Here is a 23,582-nt window from a genome sequence, read left to right on the forward strand (position 1 = left end):
TTGCTTAAAGTTTAAAACTCATGGTTTTTGATCAGGTAATCAATTATAATATTTTGGTAATAATTATCCAACGTTTAGTTCTCAAGCTATTACGGAAAATTAAAAAATGAGGCAAAGTACTTGTGTAAACCTAACTTTGAATGAAGGATTCTTTGCAAGAAGAGCCCATCTTCATTCCAGGTCTGATTTTATGTTTACCATCAATGCCTTTTGATAATTAAATCACGCTTTATCGGTGCTTCCAATCTTGTCAATATTAGACTATAACTCAAGTGAAAATTCAGAGTTCTCAAAGTAAACATAAATTTCGTTTGACTTAGAATTTTGTTTATGTGAATTTTTTAAAGTAGCATTATATTCCTATTTTTAAAAATACACATTCATAATTTATTTGTATGCAAAGTGAATTTTCGTTTTGTATGCTTTTCAAATTATTTATATATTAAAAAATTATAATAATCGATGATAAAATAACAATAATATTTTGAATACATTGACAGATTAATGTCAAATATCCAGTAGTAGAACTTTTGTTGTGAACTCTATTGTCAGGCACCAGTGATCCTTACGTCAAATTCAAGCTTGGAGGACGGCAACTATACAAGAGTAGGACAATTCCGAAAACTCTTAATCCATACTGGGATGAATTTTTTAGTCTGCCAGTGGAAGACGTGTTTCAGCCCCTTTACGTCCATGTCTATGATTACGATTTTGGACTTCAAGATGACTATATGGGCTCAGCACAAGTAGATCTAACATTTCTGGACTTGAACAAGTAAGTGAGATGAATGTCTTGGTAATACATTAATATGTGAAATTCAATTCAGCTTTCAAGATTGTTAAGTTAAATCAACTTAATATTAAACCTCGGTTATGTGTTATGCAATAACACTATGCAGAGTAAAATGATAAAACGACTGCCTACTTTATAACGTGTAATAATGTTGTAACAGTTTCTTTTGTTTTGTATTCAGTACAATAAGTATGCAAAAACCAGACCATATTATAACAAGTGTTTTGTCCATAAATTCTACATACAAAGCGAATTTTCGCATTGTGCCAGGTCACATTTCACAAATAATGTTAGATAACTACTTACTTACTAACTTTCTTGCTTTCACAGTACTATTCATATCTCTGTTTCTGGTCGAAACATACTTGGTATCCACAAATATGAAATAATTAATTAGCAATAACGACATTGATATTGAGTAGAAACATGAATTATTATATGTTGATCAAGATCATCTTAAAATATTTTTAGTGTACACTATTAAGAATTATGTGACCTATATAAAAATTATATATAAATTATAACAACGATTGTGGAAGCATGCCATGTAAAAAGTTAAACACAACTGAAAACTAAACATCTAATTTGATAGATTGATGCATTGATGTAATCTCCATTATTGTAAGATATGTTTAGTAATTCCTCTATTTTTATCCAAGTTTTTATGCAAACTTTGTTCGTTATCTATATTGTTTGTTTTCAGAGTTTGATCCAATATCTATTATAAGTTTAACCAGTATGTTACTTTTTCGAGTTTATTCATTTTAAAGGTGAGAAAACGTACTCAGTTGACCCGATAATACATGTTTTATTAGGTTTTGATTAAAAATACAGAAGTTATAATTTCAGATATAAAATTTTTACACCATAATATAATTTGTTAACAACTGTATACAAATTTCTGGAAATGTTGTTTTTCCAGGAGAGTTATCTGCACTATGGATACACCTATTTGCACTTTAAAAAAACGTGATGTACATACATGCATAAGTCTTCATTTTACAATATTATAAATATTAGAACAACATAGCCTTGTATCAATTTTAATTTATTTATATGAAAACTTGTCTAAGACCAGTTTGAATTGTATTTATATAAAATCTAGAATTTCCAGTTTTGAAACCTCAATACTCTACAGATGTTTTTCATTAGTTCATCTTATCTTACAGTTAAAATGTATTTAATTAAATTCAAAGCTTTTGCACTAATAAGTAGAAACCAAAGTGATTTAGACTTGATAAGCAACTAAGTATCGTGTTACTTAACATTAAGTAAACCGTAATTGTGAAAATTAATTCTGTGAAAATGGTCAGTTTATCTTAAAGCTTACATATTCAGTCAGAATGCATGACACTTTGAGAACTGAGTCAGATCTTCTCGAGTAATTAGAATTTATTGGGTATTAAGAAAGTTATATTGTAATGTTAAAAAAATAAGTATTAATTATGTAATAAAATCTTAATTACTAATTCAAAACCATCTTTTTTGTATGTTTGAGATAATGGAATTTAAAGGTTTCGTATAATTTCTGTCACTTCTGTCGGTATTTAGGCATTATATTCTGGTACTAATGAACATGGCAGACTGCACGGATAGTTTGTGTGCAAACCACTACAGGGTGATGTAGATCAACATGTTACCAACTTTATTGTTAAAATCAAAGTTTTAAAATTAATATTGTATCTAAGTTATATAGTGTTGTGTTTACAATGATTAGTAGTGAAAAGTTTTTATCATATTTACAGTTTCAGTTTATACAGTTTTGATTACAAGATAAAATTGTATTGAATTATCCACTATTACCTCAACAAAACTTTTGCACAAGCTTTAAGACCTCAATATATTTTTTGTAAACATGGTTTATACTGTGTGATGATCAAAGTAACTTTCTGGAAAGAGGTAGTGGGAAAAATAGAGGCTCTTTCTGTTGCCCAGTTCTTAATGTTCTACCACAATGTTTCACGTTATTAATTAATTGACAGTCATTAGCCACAAAAGTGTCTTATGAGCTGAAATTGTAAGGTTATGGGTCAAAGAAGGGAGTAGGTATAATTCAAAAATGATTTTCACATCAGCTTAAAAGAATATGGTGGCTGTTGAGGTAGAAACTTCGTCTCAGTTTATGTATTATCGTAATATTAGCAGCTATTTGTTTCCTTGCATTTCTCCATAGAGAGTGCTAGCACACTCTCTGAGATATCTAAGGTGTTTATTTGCCCTTCCACACACTGTGTATACGTTGTTTTATAGAAAACGTAATAGTTTATTTTTTTCGTGTATGTGTAAAGACATCTATGAATCTAGTTAACGTAAACTTATGTCAAAGATAAAAATGCTCAATAATAGCAATAGTGGGGAATGAAGGGGTATTTGAATCATCCAGTAACATGCTCCTTGTTCTGAACCATCATTCCACAACATTTGACTGAAATTGGCCCAACGACCTAGGGATAGTTAGATAACGGAAAAATTGACAAACACACAGATTTTGGTGATATACATAAAGAGAGAGAGAGAGTGTATGAAGTACTTCAGTTTTAACTGCTCATACTCGCTTAATTTATCAGTTATTTCAACATGACAAATATTATACTCGATAATTTACTTTACATACTTTTACAATTAGCCGTTCTAAAAGGATTTTATCATTCATGTGACATTTTTATAAATACTGAATGAAACAGTTAGGTGGTTGTGTTTTTTTAAGTTTTGATTTAGAATGTGCCAACATAGTTTTTGCTTTTATATTTAACATACACGACATACTTCTTTGCATTTCCTGACATTTTACATGTAAATGCTTAGTGCTCATTCATTTCTTTGACCGATATATTATATATGGCCCTGAAAAAAATTCTTATTTACATCTCTAAATAATGTACAATAGTTTCGTGTTTAACATTATAAACTGGTTTGTTTTGCAAAAACAAGTAGATCTATATAAATTGTTATGTTTAGCCATTACTATTTTTACCTTTATGTAGATATTTTCACATATTTTCCTCTAGAGCTTATGTCTTGTTGGGTAAAACCTTATGCATATAGGCTTGATAAGTAATATTTTTACCGTTTTGATTATAAGATAAAATTGTATAGAATTATCCACTATTACCTCAACAAAACTTTTGCACAAGCTTTAAGACCTCAATACATTTTTTGTAAACAGATAGATCACTCTTTCAACATTTTTTCTGACATTCCAGCTGATAGCAAATTACAAAAGCTTGACTCTTGTGCTCACCTGAAGATAATAATGCTTTCGTTTTATGAAACTGACAGATTAATCAGAAATTATATTACTATGTCTTTTAAAAATAATATTTAATGTTATTAGTTTACCAAAGTATCAAATGCCTTTTTTTCACAAATTAATGTAGTTTATAACTGAAAAAAATAGTTGACAAACAGAATATTAAAAGGACCTTTAATTTTAGATGAAGTTATTATTTTTTTCATATTTTATAAATCCAACACATCTACTGTTTATCATTGCAAAATATACCCACAGACCTCACAAGTATATTTAAAGATTTATAATAAAACTTCAAGATAACTATTATGCTATAAAAATCTTAGCTTATAAAATACTGGATTAGCTCCCATTTCTTTTTTTTTTTTGCATTATGCCCAAATTATTCTTACTGTTAGAGTTTATATTTTTCACTTGTATAATATTATGTGAAAACAAACATTGAATTTATTATGAGACATCGTATTACACATGTAAAAGAAAAAATGACTCATAGCAAACTAAACGTGTATGATGTCAATTTGTAAGCTCAGAAAGGCTATTTTATTACATATTTTCTTCACATAGATTTTGAAACAACGTTAGGGTAATATGTGATTCTTTACCCTTCAGCTCACTTCAACTTCATAGAAAAATCATCAAATATTAATTAACTGTCAATTAAAAATCAGTGTTCTATGATTTTCTTCGATAAATCTCTAATTTTGTCACAGCCCAACATGTTTTAAGCAGATATTAATATTGTAAGTGAAATAACAGATTTAATATTATGTCTATATTATTAGTTGTTCATATGAGTTCAGTATGTAATATGTTTAATATAATTTATAAACGAAAAGTCGGAGTACATTTTTTTATTTCACTGATTCATCATATCTTACAAGAGAAACATTTGATGCTCACCTCACATAAAGATTGAACTGTGTCTGACATAAGGAAATTAGTCAACAGTTCATTCATAGTCATTCAGAAAATATAACTTATACTTGGCTTACGTTGTGTTACGTATTATAATTTACCACTGATTTATTATGTTTATTATGTTACGTATTACTATTTCGGTTTAGAAGTTATTACCTGTCTGTGTATCAAATTTGCGATATATGACGACAAGACTGATACACATAATTTTCTTTCGTAACGCAAATGTATTTTCATACACAAACAACAATACAATTTATAATAATGGTTATTATAAATAATAATTTATATACGAAAGTTTTATAAACTTACAAACAATACTGAGCTTTCTATTTGGTGGGGCCTGGTATGGCCTAGCCCGTAAGGCGTGCGACTCGTAATCCGAGGGTCGCGGGTTCGAGCCCGCGTCGCGCCAAACATGCTCGCCCTCCCAGCCGTGGGGGGCGTTATAATGTGACGGTCAATCCCACTTTTCGTTGGTAAAAGAGTAGCCCAAGAGTTGGCGGTGGGTGGTGATGACTAGCTGCCTTCCCTCTAGTCTTACACTGCTAAATTAGTGACGGCTAGCACAGATAGCCCTCGAGTAGCTTTGTGCGAAATTCCAACAAAACAAACAAACAATCTATTTGGTGTGGAACTGAATATTTTATCAATGGTTCATTATGAGAAAATTAATTCTATGTTGATACACAGGTACACTTCACTTGACAGGGAGCTAGCTATTTCTATTCTTGGCTGGCTTCAATCGGCTCTTAGCAGATGATTTTTCACCGAGGGAGATATCTTATGTTCTCGTAAAAATATTGACGTCCAAAGGTAATTCTTTAAAGTTGAACGGTTTGTAATGTTTGAAATCTGTAAACGTTCATCATCAAATATCTGTAGTTTCCCAGTTGATAAGCGTTAATCACCGTTATAGCTTCCAGGTTTATAGTATACTAACTAAAGCAAACAACGATATGAAAACTGTCTCTTGGTGCGTCGATTTATAAACTTTAGGCGACGTTATCGAAAGTTCAGTTGGAAACAATATTTTACTTACATATATAATTCATTGGTGATTCTTAAAATTGAGAATCTTCTATACATTTAGAGAATAGTCGGGAATTTCGAAAAATATTTAAATCTATAACTAACATGCATTTCTAAATATATATCTAACTTAACAAACATCAATATTAAAATAAATACATAATAGTAAATCAATTTCATTTGATATCCACTAACAACTTAAATCTGCTACACTCAAGGAAAAGATCAAATCTCAGCTTAGTTTTTTATGACACTTTAAACACCATGAGTATCAGTGTTTTACAAGTCTACTTGTATAGCTATCAAAAATCTCCATTTATATTTCTTACATAAAATACATTAATAAGCTACTTATCAATGATGGTATATTGGGTAACAAGCCTAATATATATCAGCAAGAGTACAATTCTTGAATACTTTCTACACAGGTAGACCTTTGTTTATCAGACATATGGCAGTCAATGACCTCAACTTGAGAAACAACCTGTTCTATTATCATGTAATATTTGAACATAAGGGTGTATAACATATAACATTGACAGTTACTGTAAAAATTAGATTATTCTTTCATAGATCTTGAAAAGCTGTCAAAAATGTTGAATACTTTCAACTACTGTGAATACCATAGTGGGCGTTTTGAATATGGTGATATACTTGTTAGTTCTGTTATCTCACGATAAAAGGTATGGTATACAAGAAAATACATATCTATAACTTTATATGAAATCGCATTATAAAGATAATTGTCATAAAACCTATGTCAGACATTGATCAATGTAACTAGATTTATCTCCAGAAACCATTGTTCAAAGACCATGTTTGTTATAATATGATTAGCATTGTTTCTACTGTATAGAATAATAATAGAGTTTTACTTTTTACAAGATTTATGAAAATTATAAAAGCTTATTATAGTAAGAGAAAAAAGATAAAGACATAAAACTTTATCACATGGTTCTCCCTTAAGTTACAGGCATAAAAAACTATGTTATTATATAAAAAACGTGGAGTTTCTTGCTGCTCGAGTATCTAAAAATAAATAGTAACCCGTGTTTGATGGTAGCCTCGAAGTCTCATGATGACACTATTAGTATATGCAATGAAGATGTAGTAAAATGTAGAAAAGCACCGTGATAATTAGAATTACCATTGTATAGTATATAGAGTCACGACTGTTTAAGGTTGAGAGAACATCCGAATGCATAACACTGATAATATTCATTTACAAATCTTTTTATACTAATTCTTTACTAGAGCCCTACAATGAGGAGAAGGTAACAAGAACTTAATTGTAATAAAAATATGTTCATTGCTGATAACTGTAAACACAACATTATATCAGTTAAATAAAATATTAGACATGCTGATGTATATCACCCTCTAGTAGTTCTCTCGTGAACTTTCATCTTACCAACATGGCTTTTGACATCACTTCGTTGAACTATGACTCATAGCAACATTCGAACCATGATGTCACATGGTATGTCCTAGCAATGCACTCCACCGTCAACTGTCATAGCGCCCTAGCAATGCCTTCCTGATTCACGTCCCTGACTCACCCCCCCCTCTGAGGCAGCCAATCAGCATGCAGTCTCTGAATAGTTTTCTAACTACTGGCATTCTCTAAGTTAAAGAACTCATAAAGAGAATTAACACAACCTACAGTCTCTCAGAGGTTCGAAAATATGATAGATGAGTAAGTTGGCTGTAATTAAATAAATAAGCTGGATCAACTACCAGAGCTTACAAATAACAAAGCTAGCTTTTCTTGATGACGAGAAACCCACTTGAAATAAAAGTGGTAATACCTATACTAACAGTTCAGAGATACAAAGCTGGCTTTTGTATAGCTTCAAGCACCCTGAAGTCAATTTGACAATGGAATGAAACAACAATTACAGGTTCTACTAAATTTTTAAAAACTTGACAAAACATGATGTAAATCTATCAAGTTTATGGGCTGATTACCATGTTGTTTCAGTCTTGTTTCCCACAACATACATAAGATGCTCCATTTTCTTGTCGTGTAGAATGTAGATAACCAAATCAAACTTGTATTAATTGTTTTACTTTATTATTTTAGTACTGTGAAGTTTCAAAAGGACCCTACCTAAAATGAAACAAAATTAATTCTTAATATGATAAATCAATTCAAAGGTTTTAGCAAAAATGTTCATCAGTGGTAAGTATTGGTCAGTGTAAAGTAGCTGAAAACAGAAAACTTGTGGAAGCTTATTCAATAAGACAAAACATAATCACAGCTAGTTAAAAAGACTTCAGACAACAGAAGCAAATAATAAAATAAGATATCTAATTTTTTATGGAATCTTCCTCGCTTGTCAAAAGAGAATCAAATATATGTTGGACTTCAGTTTATTTAAGTCGATGTTACATGTGATAAAGGACGTTATTGACCATCTGCGACTAGGCCTCCCAGTGGCACAGTGGTATGTCTGCGAACTCCTACTGCAAGAAACCGACTTTCGATACCGGCGGTAGGTAGAGTACAAATAGCCCATTATTTAGCTTGGTATTTAATCCCAAACAAACACCCTCAAAAGAATATAAGTGTTTTTTTACAAGATCAAAGCATTTATTCTTTCTTAATTCTTTATGACTTTTTCTGAGTTTAGTTCAACAAAGACCCGGCTTGAGAGAAAAGAGCTGTTGAATCTATCCAGTAGAAGTAATTATCCAATTGTTTGTGCTAGTACATCAATCAAATTTTAATTTTTTGTGATAATCAAGTTTTTTTAACACAAATTTCCTGTTTGATATTGGTGTTAAACGAACCTATCCTGCAATCGGGGAAAATCATTTTTATCTAATAATACTAAATGAGTTAAAATTTTGTCGTTTTATCTATTGTTATAGGCCAACCGATGTAATACTGCCTTTAACTGATTCTGGTCTGCCAGATGATCCGAAACAATGGGGCAGCATTACACTTACTTTGACGCTCATCCCAAAGACCCAGGTGGACAAAGAACAGGTAAATAACTTTTTTATGAAAAATCTAAAACTTCAAAGCTAATGCATATATTGATACGTATAACTAACATGCGTACAAAATATCATTACCAGTGTAACTGTATAAACGTCTCTTTTTATATATTTATGACATTCAAAAACTATGGCGATTGAGATTGCAGTATCTCTTGGATGATTATCAGTGTGTGTTTTTCTAATAGCAAAGCCACATCGGGCTATCTACTCAGCCCAACGAGGGGAATCTAACCCCTGATTTTAGCGTTGTAAATCCGGAGACATACCGCTGTACTAGCGGGGGGCGATGATTATCAGAGAAGAAAACTTAAGCTCGCTAATAATAGGAGACTCTCTTACTTCGGGTTTTAAGATGTATGCTCATCGACTTGCAAGAAATGGATCACGAGGAAAGAAATGGGATGCAAGCTCACACAAATAGATATTTATTGACAGTCACAATTTACAATAAGATAAACAACACAACGCACGATAAAACTTGTGATGCTGTATGTTTAAGAAAAATGATAAGACTACCAAGATTCGGAATGAAAATTTTAATAGAAAAATACTTTTGTTCGTACATGTGTTCTCCTTGTAAATAAAACTAAATGAAGATGAGATGAAACAATGCATAAAAATAACCTTCAGTTAAATCAAAATAAAATCATTGTGAATAAAAATATATTAGAACCGTAAACTACAAGTTACTCTTCGATTTTACTAACTCATTTTCCTTTAAGGCTCAAATTTCCACAAAGATAGAGGTCTATTGTGTTGATGGCATTGAACACTAAATCTTGCATTCGCTTTTTGTGACTGCTCAAAACTACGAACACTTAAAGGTTGTAAGCACTCCTACTTTAAAAACGAAAGTGTGAATGTAACATAGGATAAAAACAGAAATTGAACTATTTATGCTGGATACTTGCAGGAAAAAAAGAAATTTTAAGCGTAGGTAATAACTGCACACGTGGATATTTCCAAGCACGCCAAACAGTGCACATTTTTGCTCTTTCAAAAATAAATACGGCTTTAAATATGCAAAAAAACTTTCTGATCGGTAGTATATAAAACAGAATGAATAGTTCTTATTAGAACAGCTAACTAATTTATTGTTTTGTTATTCACATAAAACAACCAGAAAAATAAGCTTTAGCTTTTACCTAAAATTCAGTTTTGTATTACTTATATAAAGTTACAATTAGTAACTCACTTGATTTTTTGTAATTATGCACAAAGATACATAAAGGGCTATGTGTGCTCTAATCACCAGGAGTATCGAAACCTAGTTTCTAGCGTTGTAAGTCCGCATACTTACCCCTGTGTCACTGTAATTTGTAGTTAAAAACAAAGCTAAACAATGGGATATCTGTGTTTTTCTCACCACTGGTATAAAAACCAGGTTTCTAGCGTTATAAATCCACAGGTGTACTCTGTGACATAGGAGATCAACTCACTTGAATTCCTCACTGAATCCAAATGAGAACTATGAAAAACATTATATCCTAAAGATTTTTACTTTTTAACCAAAGAGTGGAAAATATAGAATAGACTCGCATACTACAAGAGCAAATAGCTTTCCTATATATTTATTGTAATAGAATTAATATAGTTAATGTAAAGTCACTTTTACATAATTATACTGTTTCAGAACTAATACAGCCTGGTTTTGTCTGATGGCTAGGGCTCTCGACTTGCAACTTGACAATCATCTGTGGGTGGGGGAGGGCGTTATTATGTCACAGTTCTTCCCGCTATTTGTTGATAATTAATAGTCCAAGAGTGGTGGTGGATGGGGTTAACTAACTTCCTTTTTTTATTCTAGCATTTTAAAATTAGGGACTGCTACCGCAAATAGCTCTTAATAACTTTGCACGAAATTCAAAACAAACAAAACATTGAATCTGAGTATTATGCCTTACCATTCCTGAAAGGACCGTTTACGTATTATACTTAATCTAGGACAAGTCTGCGATATATTTGTATGTGTAAAAATGGCTTGTTTGGGTTGGGAAAATGTTTTTACGTAGAGGAGCGAACAACGTTTCGACCTTCTTTGGTCATCGTCAGGTTCACAAAGAAAGGAAGAGGTAGTTGACCGGAAGCTGACCATATGTTTGAAAGGGGTTGTGTAACTGAGTGTCGGAATGTAGGGGGCGTGCTTAGATGTTTGAATATATAATTTTATATTATTTATTTTATTATTTTTAATATAGTAGAAAAATGGAAACCAGATTCAAAGAACACAAAAAGTTACCTTCACACGTTTTCAAACACTGCAAGTCAAATAAACACAACATAACCATAGAAAACACTCAAATACTAAATAAAGAAACAAACATAAACTAACGCAAAATTAAAGAAGCCTTATTTATACAACTCAAGCCCAAGATAAACCAATACAAAGGAACAAATATATTCAAACATCTAAGCCCGCCCTCTACATTCCTACACTCAATTACACAACCTCTTTCAAACATGTGGTCAGCTTCCGGTCAGTTACCTCTTCCTTTCTTTGTGAACCTGATGATGGCCAAAAAGGTCGAAACGTTGTTTGCTCCTCTACGTAAAAAATTTTCTCAACCCAAAAGAGCCGTTTTTACATATATATTTTTCTATACAAGTGGGTTTTCTCGACATTTCTGCGATATATTACAATTTATCTCGGATGAGTCTTCGATTTATTATGTTATGTATGTTAACTTATTACTGTGTCAAGTAACCGGAAATTTTAATTTTAATTTAGAAGTTAACTAAATGTTAACACGTATCAAATTTATGTTGTTTGCTATTATTACCAAGTTATTACAAATTATGGTTTATATACAACATATTTACAAACATACAAACAAAAATGAGTCTTATATCTGGTCTGGAACTGAATCTTTATTTGATGTTCACGGAACGTGAATTAATTCTTTGTGACACACCTGTAAACTTTTGGCGGCTGGCTAAGTTTGAATCACCCGTAAGTTTTTACCGGCGATAGTATCTAATGTCCCAGTAGAAATGCTAACGTTCGAAGTTGTGTTTTCTTTTAGCAAAGCCACATCGGGCTATCTGCTGAGACCGCCGAGGGGAATCGAACTCCTGATTTTAGCGTTGTAAATCCGTAGAATAGCCGCTGTACCAGCGGGGTACGTTCGAAGTTAATTCACTGAAGTAAAACGGTTTGTAATGTTCGAAATCTACAACGTTCTTGGTCTGCTTCTGTAGTTAAAAGATGTTAATCACAATTATAGCTTCCTAGACCTATAGCATACTGATTATATCTGTCCAATAATACTCTTCTGTCTCTCGGCTAGCCGCTTTTTATACGAATCTACAAATTTCTACAAATTTCGGAGACAGGCAGGACTTGCACAATACACAGTCAACAATTTATGCCACATGTACAAACGAAAACTACACTTAAGTAAGCGTAGTTACTACAGTAACTCTGTTTCAACTAAAACGTAAAATGTGTCTGTCACATAATAAAAAGTATTGCTCAGTGTTCATTGATAACGAAAGTGACCTTTCTGATAATTAAATTGAAGAAATATTATCGAAATACAACAAGAAATTTATTAAGCAGTTATTTCTATATGAGATATCATTATAACGGTTATTTCAAATTCTATCGAAGGTTGAACGTGAATAATTTGGATTGTTGGAGTTCTTTTTAATACTTAATGTTTTAAAACATTGCTTGATGTCGAATAAAAATGTTGTTCTTGTGTGGGTATTAAATACCATACTGATCCCGTCATTAAGACACCACTTAATAGTTCAGTGTTAGTGCTAGTGTTGAGGTTTTCCCTGTTATACGATAAAACATTACCAATATATATATTTATTTGGAAATTAAAATACCAGTTCCTAGTTCGGAATATTTTTATTGTACGTGAGAAAGATTATATTTTGCTCTAGTCAACCAATTAACTTTATATGTGTATTAGCTTAAGATACTACACTTTAACTTTTTCAAAACATCAAGTAAGAAAGTTTATATTAAGATATATTGAGATACAATTCTAGTATAAATATTTTCATTTAAATAAACCATTTTGAATACCGTTTTGTCAACCGTAGTTTAATCCTGTCATTAGGCTGGCTGAACACGACAAAGGTGAAACGATTTACTGGTGCTTTCTTCCATAACATCTTGTTTTGTGATTGGCTTATTTACAATTTAGATACTTCTCAATCAGTATAGTTGGTGCATGTAATATTTTCCATAGGTTTTGATTGTTTGATTTCTAGTGTGAACAACCACATCTTCTGGGATAGTAAACTAAGCTGTAGAAAAGTGTAAGAAATTGTTTACCTGTCTTTACCCTTGTTATATGAAGAAGTATCTATTTAACAAAGATTACCAGTTTTTGCTGCCTAACCAATAGTGAATGTTGTTATACAACAGCAAAATTGTACATTTCTTCCATTTTTTCTAGCAGAATTTTCGCTTAACTATCTTCTCAACATATTCCTTTTGACTGTATTGTTATTGTAAAATGAAGAAAAACTTGTGATATTATATTAGTAATAAAGGTGTGAATCGAGAATTTCTCGCTACAACGGATTTGCTTTAGAAGTACCGTACATATCTATGAACTCCAGCTATAATATGCTATTATTAACTTGCTGAAGAGCAAAGATTTGTTTCGGGTTATAGATGATTGTTTTGTAGCCAATTTAAATAACTATTCAGTTATAAAGTTTATAAAGTACAGTAACCGCTCTCCCTCTCTCGGAATTTGGGTAATCATATGTACCCTGGAGGGTCAGGTGCGCTTTGACCTCAGTAGCTGTTTCGCTTCTTCTTTATGGGTGTTTGGGTATATTGGAAATTTTGATACCCAGAAGGGTCAGGTGCACGAGACCTCTTCCTCCATCCCTAACTTTCATTTTCAGCTACTACTATGTTGTAGTTGTAGTGTTTGAGGGCCAGAGTAACCCACAGTGCTCCGGCCCTTTTCAGGGCAATGGCCATAGACTGTCTATATATTTATTTTTAATTTTATTTATATAAAGATATTTAGAAACTATACATAATGTTCTATATCTAGTCGTCTAGTGCTTGGTGGCCTGCTTGATTTATATTTCTTAAATATATATTCATTGGAGAGAGGTACTAAGGACTATGTTCGTCATGTACATAGTATCTGCGTAGATCCCACAATAAATAATTTTTATGCCAATTGTTATTATAATAATTTAGTGCATTATGTAAGAGTTTATCGGATACTGTTTCTAAGTTTGGATACTTGTGCATGAATGTCGACGAAGTGCTGTGCGGTACATTATAAGCTGATGTAATGATTGAATTTTGTATTTTCTGTAGTTTGTGTAATTGTTTTTGCGTTATGTTTAACCAGGCTGGGCATGCATATTCTATAATGAGTGTAATGTATGTTTTGTAGATTTTTATTATATTATCAGGAGAAGTGCCTTAATTTTTATCCGATGGACTTCTTGCATAATTTGTTCTTTTCCAGATTCTAGTCAGGATATTGTTAGCATGCTGTATCCACATTAATTTGGTATCGTAAGTTAATACTAAAATTTTTGGGGAGGTAGCAGTCAGTAAAAAAAAATCCGTTCATGTATAACGTCGGTGGATCTTTTTTCAGTTTATTTAATCTAGTGACTAATATTACTTGATTTTCCGGAATATTTATTTTTATTCTATATTCCTGACAGTATTATTCTAAATTATTCAGAACTGGTTAGAGGTTTGTTGCTGCTATTGAAGAATGGGGGCACCTTTCCAGACCGCAACATCATCAGCAAATTGTAATGCAAAACCTACATTTAGGTCCGACAGTGGTATATTACTTACATACATGATAAATAAAATAGGGCCAACTACCCCTCTCTGTGGGACTCCTGCCTCAGGTGAAAAGGACTCTGAGTAGTTCCCATTAACATCGACTTTACATTCTATTGTCCAGAAAGTTAGATAGCCAGCGAAAAATCCATTTTCGTTAAGCAGTATCGTAATCCATGATGCCAGACCGTGTCGAAAGCTTTCTCAATGTCGAGAAAGCAAGCTACAGTGCATTCGTTTTTGTTAAAACTGTCTGTAATTGTTTCTGTTAATCTGATAAGGTGGTTTGTAGTTTGTCTATATTTCGTTTTGAATTTCGGGTAATTTTGAATTTGCTTCTACGTATATTGATAGTATGTTACTAATTATTCTTTCTAAAATTTTTCCAATGAAACTGATTAGGCTAATCGGACAGTAATTGTTTGGTTTATTTGCTGGCTTTCCTTCTTTCTGGAACATTAATATTACGGCTTGCTTCTGAGAAACAGGGATATAACCAGCTATGAATGATAAGTTAAATAGACCTGTCAGGTGTTCATATAACTAAGTACCATTTTTTAGGAGGATGTCTTGTATTTCATTTTTTCCATGTGTTTTGTTTTTCTGTGTTTCTGATGGTTATTGATACTTCCATTACTGTTATTTCTTTTATCAATTGATGAATGTTCCAGTCTATTGTTTTATCAGGTTTTATTGATGTGTTTATTGTGTCTACTGGGAATTTTGGTATGTATATGGTTTTGTCCTATTCAATGAATTTATTGACTTCATTGTAGAAGTATCTGTTCATGTCTGGTTCATGGTGTGTTTTGAACGTGTTTTCCAGGTGGTCTTTAAATATCTGTTTTTTCTAGGTTAGCATAAGCTGTTTTGCCATGCGATTCTAGTGGTGGGTACTCTTTCTTTGTTTTTCCTGTTGGCATATCTTTTCAATGTGTCCAGAATTGTTTTGGATCTGTTTCGTGACTTAGTTGTGATCAGAAGTTGCCACAACTGTCTTGTTTTTGTTGTCGGATTTGATTTCTTACTTTATTTCTTATAGTATTTATTTGTGTTTTTAATGTCGGATTTCGATTTTGTATGTAGTGTCTGCGTAATTTTCTTTCAGTAGCCGCAGAGTTTGTTTGTTTGTTTGTTTTGAATTTTGCTCAAAGCTACACGAAGGTTATCTGCGCTACCCCTCCCTAATTTCGCAGTGTAAAACTAGAAGGAAGGCAGCTAGTCATCACTACCCACCGCAAACTCTTGGGCTACTCTTTTACTAACGAATAGTGGGATTGACCGTGATATTATAACTCCCCCACGGCTGAAAGGTCGAGCATGTGTTGTGTGACAGGCATTCGAACCTTGTGTAGCTTTGCACTTAACAACAATTTAGCCAGAAAGAAGCAAACAGGTTTTAAATTAGAGACAGTTTACAATCGTAAGATGGGATTTAGGAATACCTTTATCCTACACTGACAAACATAACACAGGCTTTTTTTTATAAAATATAATGCAACAGCTGCCACATCTTCCATACGGGAGAAACAAGCAAAGAAATGAAAACCAGATTCAAAGAACACAAAAACCTCCTTCACCCGGATACTAAGTAGGGAAACAAATATAAACAAACGCAAAATCAGAGAAGCTCTATTTATACAACTAAAATCAAAATTAAACTGATAAAAAGGAACACCTTTATACCTATACTAATTAATAACCTAACATCTAACTGCAACCCCCCCTGCAATCTCGTACCCGTTTGCACTCTTGACCCTAAGACATGTGCTCGGCAACGGTCAGTTGCAAACTCTTTTTGTTAACCTGAAAATGACTTAAGAAGATCGAAACATTAATTAAAGTTTTAACACCCATACCAGCCGTCTTCATAATATAGTTTTAACCTTATCACATAAGTCATATAGCTCCCCTGCTAGTACAGCGGTATGTCTCCAGATTTACAACGCTAAAATCAGGCGTTCAATTCCCTCGGTGGGGTCAGCAGGTAGCCCGATGTGGTTTTGCTATAAGAAAACACATACAAACATTGTGTAATAATCTAATTACTTATTTTTTAGGACCGTTTTTGTTGATAGATGGCAAATGTAGAGTATTATTGTAATTAATATTTATACGCCATAGAGAAACGCTGACCATCGATCTTGGAAAAATGTGTCATCTGCATCCAATCCCCATTAGATTATCCCTAACCTGCCTTATTAAAATTCTACAAAACAGCATTATAGTAACTAACATAAACAACCTGCTATTTTAAAAATTGATTGAGAAGTTGGTGAAATTTTTGTTTAACCATGGTAGCAATAAAGAATAGATTGTTTGTTTTGAATTTCAGACAAAGCTCTACAAGAGCTATCTGCGTTAGCCTTCCCTAATTTAGCAGCGTTAGATTAGATGAAAGGTACATAGTCATCTCACCCATTGCCAACTCTTACGCTACTCTTTTAGCAACAAATTGACCTTTATTTGTACCCCCCTCCCACCGGCTGAAAGGGCGAACATATTTGATGTGACAAGGATTTGAACCCGCGGCCCACATATTATGAGTCGAGCGCCCTAACCATCTGGCAATGCCGAGACGGTAAAGAATGGATAAGGTAAATAACTAAAAATGAGTTTGTTTGTATTTTTTTCCAGTATTTCTAGGCAAAGCTATAACGAAGTTTAACTGTGCGCGTTCACTTACACATTTAGGTAATAGACTAGAATGAAGACAGTTAGTTCGTAGGCCTCACCGTCAACTCTTGGGCTACTCTTGCTTGACAAAAATAACGTGTTACGTTTTATCATTTATTTTGTACTAGTATCTGATTTATTATGTTATGTACTTTTCGTATTGCTATGTTAAATAACCGAAAATTTAAGTTTGAGCTTAGTAGTTAATTAAATTAATCTGTATTAAATTTATGTTATTTTCCAACAGGATTGATACACACAATTCTGTTTTTTAACACAAATATATTTTAATATACAAACATAAAAACAGTACAATTTGTAATAACGGTTATTACTAATAGTTATTACAAATGATGGCTTACATACAAGAGTTTATAAACTTACAAACAATACTGAGTTTTATATCCTGTCTAAAACTGAATATTTTATCAAAGCTCCAGGTCCGTGACGAGCAAATTAATTCTGAATTGATATTATCGTGTCTCGCCTAGAATGGCGCTTTCTTTTTCTTGGCTAATCTCACACTCTTATGAGCTCATTTTTTCTGGTGAAGATATTTAATGTCCTCGTAGAAATAATAACATCCGAAGAAATTCCCTGAAGTTGAAAAGTTTGTAATTTTTGAATTCTATAACTTTTCTAGTAAAATTCTGTAGTTTTCCAATTAATGTATGTTAATCACAATTATAGCTTCCTAGGCTTATAGCGTACTGACTGTAGCTACCCAATAATATCCTCCTCTTTCCTGTCTCTCGACTATCCGTTTTTTATAGGAATAACGCGGATTTGTAGAAACGTCGACAAAATTATCGCGCGCTTTAGTTAAACAAGTATTGTTTGTTTTTACACTGAAGAACGTTCTACACATTTCGCGTACAGGCGAGAATATACGTCACAGGCAAATATAGCCATAGAAAAACAAACGTAGGCATCAAAATAAACGAATAACAGTAAATCTGTTACTGACGTGATTCAACCATACCAGTTTTTTTTTATCTACAACCCCAATGTTACAGTTATTTTTTTGTGGCAAAAAGACATTAACTTCAACCACTGAACTAACAGTCGGTGCACGATAAACTTTTGCCACATCTTTGTAAAATAATATACGAGTACAAATCTACTCACAGTATAAATATATAAACAATTGCAGCTATATACAATAAGATAAATGCTGAAAATTCAAAGAATAATTAAAATTCACATAAAAGAAAAAAACTCAAATTTAGTCAGACAACTTGCATTTGCCTGACATTCTTGCACTTTATTTTTTCTTTCTGCAATTTTAACCTTTTTATCGTGTTTTCAGGATTTGTGGTAAAAGGTGAACAGAAATAATTATCGTAACACAAAGAGGTTATTAATATAGAAGCCATTAACTTCAGATATTCCATAAAATCATAATTAAAGGATAGCCGTAATCATTTTTAGACGTAATAAAATGTGTACAAATTAGTACAAGTTGGAGTTTATCTTCCTTGAATATATATAACGAGAATGGTCATTCATGTAGATAATCTAGGTTTTGGAAATACTGAGACTTTACAGTTTGGTATCTCTATTTTTCTAATATCTGTCTTTATCTCGTTAAGACGTTCTTTACTCATCTCCTGCAACTTAGGAGTTAATACCAGTAGTGGTAATGATTTCAGCATGTCTTCAATTCTGAGTAATGTTTTGTTTTATTTGATCATTCGTGCATGCTTATTTTTCGTTAGCTATCCATGCTCGAAATTATTCTGTAATATTTTCCAAAAGCTACTGTATTACAAATATCTTTCTATATAGCTATAAAAGTCTAGTTGGAGAGTTTGTTTGAGTAAGCAAGAGTATAAGTATTGCTCTTGTCATTGCTATGTCTAAAAGCAAATACGATTATTTAAGTTTAATCATTAATTAGCAGCTGGTGTTTTTCCCTTTAAAAGCTCCATCATCTAATTATTTGAATATTTTCGAGAGAGTTATTCAGGTTTCGCTTATTTCTATGGTAGGTTATGTGGTGTAAAAGAAGGTTTCTATCTTTCATTTTTCATGTGTGGTTCTATTATTTGAATATTATTTCATTTTGTTGTATAATCTTTTTTTCCAGCATAATGGATTATTACACATGTAACAGTATTTTTACAAGCCATTCGATTTCCATGCTTTTGCTAATATGAAATAAGACAGTCGTGATTTATTTTCGTTTTTTTTAGTGCTGAATAGTATGAAGAGCCCAACGCTTCGTATCTTGCTTAGAGATATGGCTATGGCAGGCACTACTGAGTTTGGTACTAGGTGACAGTTCTAGGGTCGTGCCGAAAGGCACTGCCCCCTGGTGTGGAGGCCGGTTACCATGCATGAGATAAAAGAGAGTTCCTTTACTGAAGTTATCATTGACCCTCTAGATGTATACTGTTCTATTGGTTTCCTTAAATTTTGCTTTCCCTAGACACGCTATACAACAGCTTGTATTCCAGCAATACATTTCATTTGAATGTAAGTGAAGAACTTCCAAGGTTATCGATTTCACTTTACCACACAGAGAAAATAGATATTCTGCCAGTAAAGTTGTGCAAAATTTAATAAATGGGCTTCTCTTTTGAGATAATTAGCTGTCTCATTTAACTTTACCCTGCATAGCCTGGCACATCCTCCAGGTGATGATCTTAATATGTAGTTTCTTTCCTTTCTGCCATACATCTGAGGACCAACCACTCTGAATTTTAACATTAATGCCTGTGCATCAGACAAAATCATTACATTGGCAGTTTAGAGAAGAACATAGTTTATGACTTCCAGCTGCCTCCTTTTGTTGCTTGTGGGAAATGTTGGTGCTTCATCAGCCTTATGCAGAACATTGGTTCTTATGAGACAACGAACGCCTCACCAGCTCTCTCACTATCTGCGGTGTAAAAAGCATCTATGGCTATGATAACAAGTTACTGTTCACTCTGATCTAAAAGGTCCTGGAAGGTATTTTTTCTACTTCATCTTTTGCTCAATCTCTATAGTGTTCATCTAGGCTGATTTTCACAGTAGCATCAGATGTTTATTCCACATTGGGCATCCAAGATGTTATGGTGATGGATTACGTCACTGGCGGCTGCATAGCATATGTCCGTTTATACTTGGTTGGTGTCTATGGGGTCAATGTGGAGCTGTAATTTTCCAAGCTAATGTACCTGTTCAAGGTATTGGGAAGACATAGGAAGTCCAAGGGTGATAAGATGAGATTAAATCCGAATACCGACACCCTATGTCACTTTTCAGGAGGCCCTATCCATAAATCCCAGATTTGGTGACAATGGGTATAGCAGTTTGTGAAATATAAGTGAACACAATACACAGGAAAGAGGGTGGGTCCTCCTGAGGTGACACAGGGTGTTATACCCAAGCACCTATGCTCTTTACTCCGAGATTCCTTAAGAGTACGTGTCAAGTTTGGAGACAATTGTTCCAGCAGTTTGCCAGCTATAAGAAGATTTAGACCTGTCAGATAATTGTTTAGGTTTGGTATTAAAAGAAACATTTAACCTATTATTATGCAACTCATCTAAAAACAGGTTTCTTATCTATTTCAACCTAAGTAGACTAAACAATACTTTTTGCTGAACACTTTATTGGACATAATTAACTTCCTTCCAGCTTCATGGGATTGTATGATAAATAAATGTTGAAGCGACATGGTCCTCCAGGAAGAGATTTGCGACAAGTTTTACCTCATCTGTGGTAAGCAAAGTGCAATTTCTTGTAATTGGTAAGGATCACAAACACAAAAATCATTCAGGTGTTTCAAACAACAACATATAACATAAACACAAAGATCATTTACGTGTTTTAAGCAGTAGTATGTAACATAAAAACTTCCTTCCGAAAAACAGTTCTAGAAAAAAACTTTCCCTCGGACACATCGCAGTGGTGGATGCACTTCTGACTTATGATAAATATATAATGAGGGATAAAATCACGCGATCAATGTAAACTCGTCTTCTTTGTCCAATAAGTAGAATCATCTTGTTACTTCTTTCCCTGACAACATTGATCGGTTGTCATCTTTAGTCTGGTTGTTTTGAATTTCGCGCAAAGCTACTCGAGGGCTGTCTACGCTAGCCGTCCCTAATTTAGTAATGTAAGACTAGAGGGAAGGCAGCTAGTCATCACCACCCACCACCAGCTCTTGGGCTACTCTTTTACCAACGAATAGTGGGATTGACCGTCACATCATAACGCCCCCACGGCTGAAAGGGTGAGCATTTTGGTGCGACCGGGATTCGCACCTTTAGTCAATGTCGTAATAGATCAATGAAGAATATCCTTTCAACAGAGGAGATGACACATACTAAGTAGTACAAAGAATGAGGTAACTAGAACAAAGCAATATTGGTGACTCTGTACCATGTGTTGCCGTAATGATTATACAGAATCTAGTCAATCTAAAATTTTAAAGAGCGTCATTAGGTTCTTAAGAGATTCGGAAATCGGACCCATAGGTACGTGAATTTTCGGTATTTTAGTATAATAACCATCATGGTTTTCTATTCTGACTTTTTCAAGACACCAATTGGAGATTAGGAGCACTCTTAGTAGAATCGGGGCATGGGCCTCGTGTGTCAGTGCCTAGCAATTTCTGTGACTATAGGAGGTAGAAAACTTATGATGTGTTCGCATATCACACAAAAACTTGTTAATTATCGTCTTTTATTTCTAACTGATTAACAAAATTGGGGATCTAAGCATATTAAACCAAATTTGTCTATCTAGTCTAAAAATTACTTGAAAATAATATACACTTATACAAGAAATTAATAAGTATCTTAAGCCGAAACTCAAACAGCACTTTTGGTAAAATACAGAATAACAAAGCAAATAATTCATGAACTTTGTTAGAGCTTCTTCGTTAGTGTAGTACGATAAAACTGATCGGCAAGATTGCGATGATGTCCAAAGACTGTTAATTAATTTGTCACAGATTCTTCATATTTGTTTTGGACCATACGTTTGCAGGAAATTGTATATTACTTTGACTAGTCTTTAGATATATTTTTATGTACTTTCTTCAGAAACGGTGTAAATATCAACGGAAATAACTGAACGATTCGTTAAAAAATGTACTGAGACGCAGTCTGTGAAATCGGTTGAACACACTGTGAACACGTTTCTCAGTGTTTAGGGTTCCTAAGGTGTGCATTCATTCATATTAGCAGTTGAAGGACATCTGATATTAGCTTATTATTTATTTAAATAACATACTGGGTGATATTAAATACTGGTATAGAGAATGGTTTTTCACCTTTAGCTTACTTATTCATTGATTTTGTCAAACATATAGAAATATAACATTTTAAATGTGTAGTTACTTACGCCAGGTATCTATCTTACCTTCTATTTACTAGTTTCTTAGATTAATCTGATACCTGTTTTATATAGTATTGTGAGTTTGAGCTCATTCATTAAAGCGTAGTTTGACTTCCGTCACGGTGACAGAATTTGCTTAAGAAGAAGGAGCAATACCTTTAACATAATATAATTTAACGTACAATCATAGTGTATTTCCACATTGTACTAATAGAAGGCCAAAATTAGATGTTTGCATTTATGTATTTATTTTAAGATGTTTTTGTGTGTGTTTTTTCTTAAAACAAAGCCACATCGGGCTATCTGTTGAGCCCATCGAGGGGAATCGAATCCCTGAATTTAGCGTTGTAAATCCGTGGACATACTGCTGTACTAGCGGGGGGCAAGATGTTTCTTAAACTAATTTTAAATCGAACACCAACATACAGAATAAACTTAACAAAACTCTTCCTCAAGCGATGTCGGCCCGGCATGGCCAAGCGTGTTAAGGCGTTCGACTCGTAATCCGACGGTCGCAGGTTCGCGTCCCCGTTGCACCAAACATGCTCGCCTTTTCAGCCGTGGGGGCATTATAATGTGACGGTTAATCCCACTATTCGTTGGTAAAAAGAGTAGCTCAACAGTTGGCGGTTGGCGGTGGGTGGTGATGACTAGCTGCTTTCTCTCTAGTCTTGCACTGCTAAATTAGGGACGGCTAGCGCAGATAGTCCTCGAATAGCTTTGCGTGAAATTAAAAAGCAAACAAACAAGCGATGTCCTTCTTTCCTAGTTCGCAC

General features: G+C 33.2%; 1 protein-coding gene across 1 annotated transcript in view; it reads left to right on the top strand.

Annotated features, from left to right (window-relative positions):
- LOC143258493 (multiple C2 and transmembrane domain-containing protein 1-like) overlaps positions 1-23,582 on the top strand; it is a 135,634-nt gene that overhangs the window by 47,141 nt on the left and 64,911 nt on the right. Inside the window, exons 4-5 of the mRNA XM_076517543.1 lie at positions 553-775; positions 8,871-8,988. Coding sequence (XP_076373658.1) covers positions 553-775; positions 8,871-8,988 — 341 coding nt within the window. The remainder of the gene's footprint in view (positions 1-552; positions 776-8,870; positions 8,989-23,582) is intronic.

The sequence above is a fragment of the Tachypleus tridentatus genome, chromosome 8 (assembly GCF_004210375.1).
Source record: "Tachypleus tridentatus isolate NWPU-2018 chromosome 8, ASM421037v1, whole genome shotgun sequence".
Lineage (NCBI taxonomy): Eukaryota > Metazoa > Arthropoda > Merostomata > Xiphosura > Limulidae > Tachypleus > Tachypleus tridentatus.